This window comes from Ylistrum balloti, unplaced genomic scaffold (assembly GCF_031769215.1).
Source record: "Ylistrum balloti isolate Yb309-2 unplaced genomic scaffold, AGI_CSIRO_Ybal_v1 Utg370204, whole genome shotgun sequence".
Taxonomy (NCBI): domain Eukaryota; kingdom Metazoa; phylum Mollusca; class Bivalvia; order Pectinida; family Pectinidae; genus Ylistrum; species Ylistrum balloti.
In genome coordinates this window covers 936,503-947,437 of record NW_026782177.1, presented here as the reverse complement: position 1 = coordinate 947,437, position 10,935 = coordinate 936,503, and the positions used below count along the sequence as shown (strand labels likewise).

The following is a 10,935-nucleotide window of genomic DNA, read 5'->3' as shown; positions in this document are numbered from 1 at the left end:
TTGAGGTCGGGAAACGAAGCAATTTTGACGACCCGTGAAAATTAACATACATATTTTTACTAAGACTATTTTTCCTAAATTGTGATATGCAGTGCTTAATTCAAGCTAGGGTTGCAAATTCCCGAATTAAAAAAAAGAGATGTTTATCAGAGTTTTTAATTGAATTTTGTTGATGGTAGTAAGTTTCACTTCAAAAGTTATTTTTAGATGTTGAGGCTGTATGTACTGGTTACCATGGAAGCCGGATATTATTAGTGACGCATCAGCAGCACGCCCCCTCCATACATCGTTCAACATCCGGTGCTATAGGTATCGGGTTTCAAACAGGGTTGTCTTTCAGCTGCACACGAATAACACGAACAACAGACCGACTTGGTAAGTTTTTATGTATTTTTTCTTTACTAAATGTTCAGCTCATTTACTGTAAATCATAGGTAATGTATTGTTTTTTTTAATAATATACACTGTGATAAACGATAGAACTATGTATCGCCAATGGTAAACTTTTCACCCCCTCCCTGCCTCAGTGGTAACACTTTCACCCCCTCCCTGCCTCAGTGGTAACACTTTCACTACTGCCCATCAACACTCGTTCCCTCACATCAACAATCTCCCAATATTTTTATCTTTCTATATTAAACTTATTAAAGAATCACGGGACTTTTTGTGTCCTTGTTGACGGTTTATAGACAAATTGTTTACGTTTGCAAGTCCTTACACGTCGCTGTAAAGAATGTGGAAAGGAAATCCGTCTTGACATTGCACAGCAAGGAGTCAGCCTCTCACTGCACGTGGGCGCTAAGTACGGGCCTTGTGTTTATATCATCAAATTGTTAATCGTGCATGGAATTATTGTTGTAGTGATTTGTTTATTCTAAGTCTCTATCACGTGCAAGAAAAGTTTTTATTTATATGCCTATAAATCGGACGAGTTTAACGTAACACCTGACAGGTGTCAATCATTTTTAAATCGGAGGTCAAGTTATTTACGTGCCATTGAATTTGTACAGAAAATTCAAACAATATTACGTAATATATCTCTAACTGAAACTATGAGAAACAACAAAAATATGTTAATTAAAATCTACACGTACGTTACCTCAAACTAACCCAGATTTTTATATGAAATATATATCCCTCGTTATCTCGAACTCGTGTAAATCGAAGACCCGTTTTAATTCGAAGTATCTCGTCTATATCGGCCAAACTTTTCATCAAACATTCAGACTTACTTACTTAGTTAGATTCAAATGAATGTTGCTTCATGCTTTGGTTGGAGAAGTTGGACTCAAATGAGTTTTGCGTCATGATTTGGTTTCAGAAGTTGAACTTAGATGAGGCTTGCTTCATGCTTTGGTTGGAGAAGTTGGACTCCGATGAGTCTTGCTTCATGCTTTGGTTGGAGAAGTTGGACTCAAATGAGTTTTGCGTCATAATTTGGGTTGAGAAGTTTTACTCAAATGAGTCTTGCTTCATGCTTTGGTTGGAGAAGTTGGACTCCAATGAGTCTTGCTTCATGCTTTGGTTGGAGAAGTTGGACTCCGATGAGGCTTGCTTCATGCTTGGGTTGGAGAAGTTGGACTCAGATAAGTTTTGCGTCATGATTTGACTTATTACGTAGTTCATGAAAAATGAACTCAGCGTCTTTATATTGATTGGACGATGACTTGTTAAGTTTTTGTCGATGAAAATAAGAACTGTCCAAAAAATGTCCTTTTGTAGATACTTGAGAATACACTGCTAACCTCGTGTAATGTTTGATATTTGTTTAGACCGAGGACAATGTACTCTGTATGTTACTGGGCTTGCCTGCTGGGCGTGCTGGGTGGTATGGTAAAATCCCAGACAGTGTGGGACGTGATGGCCTTTCCCGACCCTCGATACGAACCCACGAGATGTGGACGTCACTCTGACGTCACGGAATCCTGGATCTGTGACCCAAACAACATCATTTCATCGGATGACGGTATGAACTAAGAAAAGCGATCGAAGTTCGGTCAAAAGCAATACCTTACTATCCAGAATTTCAATTTTAATCTTTCTGTTTCATGCCTGCACTCATCTGGTATAGAAATCATTTCAAAGGATGATTCATGAATATTCAAAAGAAATCAATTCAAATAGAAATAGACAAATGGAGTTGCTTACTATGTAAATGTTTCGATCTCTCAAAAGCAAATGGGTTCTTTCCGTGTAAACAATTAGATATCCTCTCGTTCACGGAAAATGACGGAAGTTACCGATTGCTTAAACTAGAAATTAGGTGAAAAGACAATTCTGATTCGTTAATTGTTTTGACAACAAGCGTTTCGAACTTTTAACGAATATTTTGTTGAGTTTATTTGGATAATTTTCTACATTTGCAATGGTTTTTGTTTCACATGAAACAAGTGGACCAGTTAACAGTTCGAAAGTTCTCAGTCCGTTTGGTGATTAAAGGACCAGCGACCCAGCTGATCAAGGCTGGCCACATGTGTAGTTTGCTGAGTTCTATTTCCACACACTTTTATCAGAAGTTCGTCAAAGCTTTCCATTCCTATGTCGTTTACTATCATTATGTTTATTTGGGTCAAACTACATTGGCAAGTAAGAATACGGGTAACCCAGTAAATATAGTATATAGTCAGTAGATATAGACAGTAGGATGTAGATATAGTATATAGTCAGTAGATATAGACAGTAGGATGTAGATATAGTACATAGTCAGTAGATATAGACAGTAGGATGTAGATATATTATATAGTCAGTAGATATATGTAGATATAGTATATAGTCAGTAGATATAGACAGTAGGATGTAGATATAGTACATAGTCAGTAGATATAGACAGTAGGATGTAGATATAGTATATAGTCAGTAGATATAGACAGTAGGATGTAGATATAGTACATAGTCAGTAGATATAGACAGTAGGATGTAGATATAGTACCTAGTCAGTAGATATAGACAGTAGGATGAAGATATAGTATATAGTCAGTAGATATAGACAGTAGGATGTAGATATAGTATATAGTCAGTAGATATAGACAGTAGGATGTAGATATAGTATATAGTCAGTAGATATAGACAGTAGGATGTAGATATAGTAGATATAGACAGTAGGATGTAGATATAGTCTATAGTCAGTAGATATAGACAGTAGGATGTAGATAAAGTCTATAGCCAGTAGATATAGACAGTAGGATGTAGATATAGTCTATAGTCAGTAGATATAGACAGTAGGATGTAGATAAAGTCTATAGTATGTAGATATAGTATATAGTCAGTAGATATAGACAGTAGGATGTAGATATAGTATATAGTCAGTAGATATAGACAGTAAGATGTAGATATATGTAGATATAGTATATAGTCAGTAGATATAGACAGTAGGATGTAAATATAGAATATAGTCAGTAGATATAAACAGTAGGATGTAAATATAGTCTTTAGTCAATAGATCTGGACAGAAGGATGTAAATATAATATATAGTCAGTAGATATAGATAGTATGGTATACTGCCCAGGTGACAGATAAGTATATAACTGTCTTTAGTATACAGTCCACGTGACAGAAAAGTATATAACTGTCTATAGTATACAGTCCACGTGACAGAAAAGTATATAACTGTCTATAGTATACAGCCCACGTGACAGATAAGTATATGTATATTTATGTATACTGCCCACGTGATAATCATGATATACATGTTTATTGTTTCAGCGGCGGCAATCGACGCCCTGTTGAAGACGACAGAAAGAGTGACAACTTGTAGCTGCCAGAAATGTCGAATAGAAAACACTGGCTATGTCATTATGGTGGCACTGATGCCAGAGATGAGACGAATCATGAAGTAAGCAATAGTGCATTGCAAAATAAGAAATAGGTATTTTAAAGAAAATTAGCAAAATTGACAAAAACCTAACATCCCAATTATCTAGTTTTGTATCCTTGTCGAAGTTATTTGTACACAAATGTATTTCTTTTCGTAAGAACTGAGACTTTTAATATTATACTTTGTAAATCCGGAAGTTTTAAGAAAGCAGCGTTATTCGATTCTCATGCTCGTATGCTATTTTATGAATTTTGATATGTTTTACGTTTCATATAATCAAGGTTTCATTTAACAAATCGTCAGGCTGTTTCGACTTAATTTCCAATATCGGTATCTGACTCGGTGCTACCTATCGTGTATTCAGGACCTGGGAAGTTAGGGAAACCCTCCGAAGCTATGATGTTCACAAAATCCAAAAGAAAACATCGCCTTTACATACAAACTACACATTAAAGTATATATGCCTTGGAAGGTATCCAACCGAGTGACATCTTACACACAGACTACCGAGTGATACCTGGCACATAAACTACCGAGTGACACCTGACACATAGACTACCACGTGACATCTTACACACAGACTACCGAGTGATACCTGGCACATAAACTACCGAGTGACACCTGACACATAGACTACCACGTGACATCTTACACACAGTCTACCGAGTGACACCTGGCATATAAACTACCGAGTGACATCTTACACACAGACTACCGAGTGACATCTTACACACAGACTACCGAGTGATACCTGGCACATAAACTACCGAGTGACACCTGACACATAGACTACCACGTGACATCTTACACACAGTCTACCGAGTGACACCTGACACATAGACTACCGAGTGACACCTGGCACATAAACTACCGAGTGACATCTTACACACAGACTACCGAGTGACATCTTACACACAGACTACCGAGTGACATCTTACATACAGACTACCGAGTGACATCTTACACACAGACTACCGAGTGACATCTTACACACAGACTACCGAGTGACATCTTACATACAGACAACCGAGTGACATCTTACACACAGACTACCACGTGACATCTTACACACAGACTACCGAGTAACATCTTACACACAGACTACCGAGTGACACCTGGCATATAAACTACCGAGTGACATCTTACACACAGACTACCGATTGACATCTTACACAAAGACTGCCGAGTAGCATCTTACATACAGACTACCGAGTGACATCTTACACACAGACTACCGAGTGACATCTTACACACAGACTACCGAGTGACATCTTACATACAGACTACCACGTGACATCTTACACACAGACTACCGAGTGACATCTTACACACAGACTACCGAGTGACACCTGGCATATAAACTACCGAGTGACATCTTACACACAGACTACCGCGTGACATTTTACACACAGACTACCGAGTGACATCTTACACACAGACTACCACGTGACATCTTACACACAGACTACCGAGTGACACCTGGCATATAAACTACCGAGTGACATCTTACACACAGACTACCGAGTGACATCTTACACACAGACTACCGAGTGACATCTTACACACAGACTACCGAGCGACATCTTACACACAGACTACCGAGTGACATCTTACATACAGACCTAGTTATACGATCAGCAGTATTCCATAGAATTTTCATACAAATCTTTTTTCTACATCTATGACATTAAGTATACCAACTGTTGTCGTCGTTGCTACACTTCGGACCTTGATCTTTTCCATTTTTTCTGTCTTGTACTGTGGATTTCTGACTTTATTTTCCATTGTTGTTGTCCCCCTTGACATCCATACCAATTACATTTCATATCATTTAAAAGTTAATGTTTCATTAAATATGTTATTGTGAAAACACGAGGGAGATTTGACAGATATCGGGAGTACACTTTTCTGTTTCAGCACCTCCAACACCTTGGGCGGTATACTGCAGGACGCTCGCGTTTACGCTTACTACCTGTCGCAGTACTGGGGCTTTACTTCCTGTGGCGAGACAATCATCATCCTTTACGACCAGAACCATGACGTTGTAGGTATCCTTAGGGACATAGGTAATAACAAACCTATATGACGTGATCGTCTGTGTACATGTATAAGTATTGCTGGAAATGACACCGCTTTACCCTTTAGGGAACGTAACCCCTATCAAAGCAAATTACTCTGTAAGGAAATAAAAAAATGTCGGCGATCTGAGATACATGCAGTGACCGAGAGACCAAGCATGCTAAGTCGAGATGCTGTCACTTAAGCACTGATGAACGACATTTTTCTGCCATAGGAATAAATGAAAAGATCAAAATACCTTTAATAACATTCCGAAGTGGTAATTTTCAAAACACTTTATTAAAGCAAAACAATATTATTATGTTTTGAAGTATTTATTTTCGTGGTTCATTTATACACAACAAACATCAAAGACAACGAGTTTTCTATGAAAATCTTATCAACTACCATCTTTATAACACGAGACTCTCGGTCTTTTCTGAACATTAAATAATTGTCACTTTTTTATTTTGTCCTTTTAAAGTTTAAATAGCCGAGGGGCTGATATTGTACTAATATTGTTATAACCGAGGGATTGATATTGTACCAATATTGTTATAACCGAGGGATTGATATTGTACCGATATTGTTATAACCGAGGGACTGATATTGTACCGATATTGTTATAACTCAGGGACTGATATTGTTATAAGCGAGGGGCTGATATTGTACCGATATTGTTATAACTCAGGGACTGATATTATTATAACCGAGGGGCTGATCTTGTACCGATATTGTTATAACTCAGGGACTGATATTGTTATAACCGAGGGGCTGATATTGTACCGATATTGTTATAACCGAGGGGCTGATATAATACCGATATTGTTATAACCGAGGTGGACAATAATTTTGACACAAACCCACTTTTTAGTTAATGATACACAATGATTGACTGTTTTGTAAGTTTCTACGAAGATTTTTCGACCTAATAAATGTGATCTTTCTTTAGGGTATGTCTCCTTTCGAGGGTCGTTAAATCCTTGTATTAACCGAAAAGAAGTCAATAACTGTTTTGTCATACGACACGATATCTAAGAGGCGTATTGATATTAGTTATCATTAGGTATTAACAATGATATTTGTATGAAAAATTAATGTCTCCCATTTTAATTTTATCGGAATTTATTTTCACAAAAAAAGTTAAATTACAATAATTAGGCAATTCCTAATGGGAAGCCTTCATTAAATTGTTCAATCTACTTTTACAATATTCATCAGTTTTCTTTATAGCAACTTCCTACTGAAATTAATGGTGACATTTGTACATTAACTGCTTAACAGCATTAGGAATTCCATCAGTGACACCAATGAAATAATAAGATTTTATTTCTGGTGTCTTTCCAAGATTGTCCTGTTGAATGGAATATTTTCTATCTCCTGCTCTGGTACAGGAATCCGTCAGTTGCAGGGGTTGATATTGTCGGGACCTGTGGGAGACCTCAGAGCCAATTACAAGGCAGAAATTTTCTCAGTTATATAACAGTTGTAAAACGGCTTTTTAAACAATATTGAATGACAGTAAGTGATGTACGCACACTGGAGCATTTGCTTGACTGAGTGGTTAGTGGTATATGAGTGTTTTAGGAGTGTGTGTGTTTTAAAGAGAGGGTCCATGGGTGAAGCCCCGGTGGGAGGGTCCAGGGGTGAAGCCCAGGAGGGAGGGTCCAGGGGTGAAGCCCCGGTGGGAGGGTCTGGGAGTGAAGCCCCGGTGGAAGGGTCCAGGGATGAAGCCCCGGTGGGAGGGTCCAGGGGTGAAGCCCAGGAGGGAGGGTCCAGGGGTGAAGCCCCGGTGGGAGGGTCTAGGAGTGAAGCCCCGGTGGGAGGGTCTAGGGGTGAAGCCCAGGAGGGAGGGTCCAGGAGTGAAGCCCCGGTGGAAGGGTCTAGGAGTGAAGCCCCGGTGCGAGGGTCTAGGGGTGAAGCCCCGGTGGGAGGGTCTAGGAGTGAAGCCCCGGTGGGAGGGTCTAGGAGTGAGGCCCCGGTGGGAGGGTCCAGGAGTGAAGCCCCGGTGGGAGGGTCTAGGAGTGAAGCCCCGGTGGGAGGGTCTAGGAGTGAAGCCCCGGTGGGAGGGTCCAGGGGTGAAGCCCCGGTGGGAGGGTCCAGGGAAGAAGCCCCGGTGGGAGGGTCTAGGGGTGAAGCCCCGGTGGGAGGGTCTAGGGGTGAAGCCCCGGTGGGAGGGTCCAGGGGTGAAGCCCCGGTGGGAGGGTCCAGGGGTGAAGCCCCGGTGGGAGGGTCCAGGGAAGAAGCCCCGGTGGGAGGGTCTAGGGGTGAAGCCCCGGTGGGAGGGTCCAGGGAAGCCCCGGTGGGAGGGTCCAGGAGTGAAGCCCCGGTGGGAGGGTCTAGGGGTGAAGCCCCGGTGAGTGAGGGATATCTGTCGGGCGTTACCTAATCAGAAATCAGAAATAACATTTCTATTTTCACCAACACATTTTCTTCAACAAAAATGACAAAACGTAGTAATTATTTTTGTTACCAACAATCACTGTTTCGAGATATGCTTAAGCATACATTATTGTTACGCCACTGGTGGTGTGTTGTCACAGATTGGTTTTGTTTAATGTTGTGTTAATTAATATGACATTCTGTTTAAGGTGTTCACACTGACTCAGAGAGACGCAAGACAACTACTCACAGACAGCATGGTCGTTGACATCACCTTACAAAACCGACGTTTTTTTGACACGAGAGAAAAGTCTGAAATAGCACAGGGTCTCAAAAACATCATCCAAAATTATCAGTAAGTGTTTCACTCTAGTGTAGTATCATCAATTCACTCCCATACCACTCCCAATATATCACTGTAGGTGTTAACCACCCCGATGATATTATTATAACACAATGTTGTAAATGTAAGAGACTTTTAATCATTCATCTAACATAGTGAGTAATCCTGTAGAATGTACTGTTCTCTACATACAGTCAATCTGTTCAGAATTCTTTTTTCTGAAGGCATGCTTTCAGAAATCACAAGCTAGTTTATATATACATGTTTTATTAAACCTAAATTGAAAGGAATTCCGATATCAGTTTTTTTCTTGTTTCAGGAACGTTCTCCAATCCGGAACAAGGAACTGAACTCTTTCGTCATCCTACATGCACTGCTACTTTCTAATTAACACACCACCTTATTTGGGAAAATTCATGTCTGGTATTCCTACTGAAGATCTTTAACTAACATTTAGATTTTTGAATATAGTTTCAACATGTTCGGGGTCAAATCTGGTTTCACTACTTCAGGAACAAGAATTTCTTTCCTATATTATTTTGAACAAACATTTTTTCTTAATTAGATTCTGATCAAATATTGTTGGTCCTGCGCCGATTTAGAGCACGTGATTAAATTATGAAAAAAAATTGTTTTGTGTCTATTTAGGTCACGTGATCGAATCAAGACAGGAAGAATTTGTCGTGTGCTTATTTAGGTCACGTGATAAGAAGAATTTGTCGTGTGCTTATTGAAGGTCACGTGAAGAATTTGTCCGGTGCCGATTTAGATCACGTGATTAAACAATGACAAGAAGAATTTGTTTGGAGCCGATTTAGATCACTTGATTAAATGACGACATAAAGACTTTGTCTAGTTCCTATTTAGGTCACGTGGTTGAATCAAGACAGCAATAATAAAGTGTTCTTGTCTTTTGTTCACCGTTACATACGATATAATGATAACAAAAATGTCTTTGACTTGTCTTGTTTTCACAACGAGGTCACGTTTTCGTAGTGATATGTATTTATTTCCACAGATATTGTAATAACAAACAATACGATTAATAACACAGTTTTTATGGTAAATAACACTGTACTTGTACGGTAAATAACACAGTATTTGTACGGTAAATAACACAATCTTTGTACGGTAAATAACACTGTGTTTGTACGGTAAATAACACAGCATTTGTACGGTAAATAACAAAGAATTTGTATGGTGGTATAAACACAGTATTTGTCCGGTAAATAACACTGTATTTGTACGGTAAAACACTGTAATTGTATGGTAAATAACAAAGTATTTGTATGGTAAATAACACTGTATTTGTAAAGTAAATAACGCAGTATTTGTATGGTAAATAACACTGTATTTGTAAAGTAAATAACGCAGTATTTGTATGGTAAATAACACTGTATTTGTAAAGTAAATAACGCAGTATTTGTATGGTAAATAACACTATTTGTTTTGTGAATAAAGAGTATTGTACGGTAAATAACCGAATATTTGTATGGTAAGATCTGAATGTGAAAATTCATTAATATTTACACCGTATTTGTGTAATTATATATCTCTTTTTATAGATTTATGAAGATATGTACGCGTGATTATATATACAGACTAACACAAACTCCAGTCAATTGTCAATAACTTTTACATCAATAAACGTTTGTTTCCAGTTTTGAAAAGCACAGCATACACATTCACTATCTCTTCACGGTTTGTTGTGTCCTGGAGACATGATGAGACATCATCATGTGACATGTAAACCCATCATGTGACATGTAAACCCTTCATGTATAATAGTCTGATATTGCCACTGTGAAGATAATGTCGAGTTTTACAAATGCAACAGGACAGAGTAGTTACTGTTGGTTGGAAACGCGCAAAGTACTGTGGCAAGAGGTATAAATGTGTACGGCCCGCCTTGGACTGAATGGTACAACTGCCGACCGTCCTGGAAGGTTACGGCACCGCGCCTGGATCGTTTCAAGCGGTCACAGCACTTGCGCAACCAATTTCGAACTGCAGCAAATGAGACATACAATGGATCCGACGAAATAGTCCTAACGTGTTTCCTTCGCAAAGATGGCGCCGGATACTCTTCTCTAGCGAGTCAAGATTCGCGCTGTACCACCCGGTTGTGTCCAGTATGCCGAAATCTGTATGGGGGAACGTCAAAGGTTTTGTGGTAGAAGTGTTGTGGTTTTGAGTGGCATCAGTACATTACAGATCGTCATTAAAAACGATTTGACAGCTCAACTATACATCGATGATAACCTATAGGTGTGCTGATTATTCCCGAGCACTAAGGCAATATTCAGTGTCATGCAGTTCAGATTTTTCGCCTTTGAG

General features: G+C 39.1%; 1 protein-coding gene across 1 annotated transcript; it reads left to right on the top strand.

The window, feature by feature from the left end:
• The first annotated feature begins 303 nt into the window (after positions 1-303).
• On the top strand, positions 304-9,550 carry LOC132551499 (uncharacterized). Its single transcript, XM_060215647.1, has 6 exons — positions 304-375; positions 1,773-1,966; positions 3,704-3,833; positions 5,733-5,859; positions 8,465-8,610; positions 8,918-9,550. The coding sequence occupies exons 2-6, from the start codon at positions 1,783-1,785 to the stop codon at positions 8,946-8,948; spliced, it is 618 nt and encodes a 205-aa protein (XP_060071630.1). The 5' UTR covers positions 304-375; positions 1,773-1,782; the 3' UTR covers positions 8,949-9,550.
• The last annotated feature ends 1,385 nt before the right edge of the window (positions 9,551-10,935 follow it).

Coding starts and splice junctions, on each gene's coding strand:
- LOC132551499 (XM_060215647.1), top strand. CDS start 1,783: ATGTACTCTGTATGTTACTGGGCTTGCCTGCTGGGCGTGCTGGGTGGT. Junction 3,834..5,732: donor GAGATGAGACGAATCATGAA/GTAAGCAATAGT, acceptor TTTCTGTTTCAG/CACCTCCAACACCTTGGGCG. Junction 8,611..8,917: donor AACATCATCCAAAATTATCA/GTAAGTGTTTCA, acceptor TTCTTGTTTCAG/GAACGTTCTCCAATCCGGAA.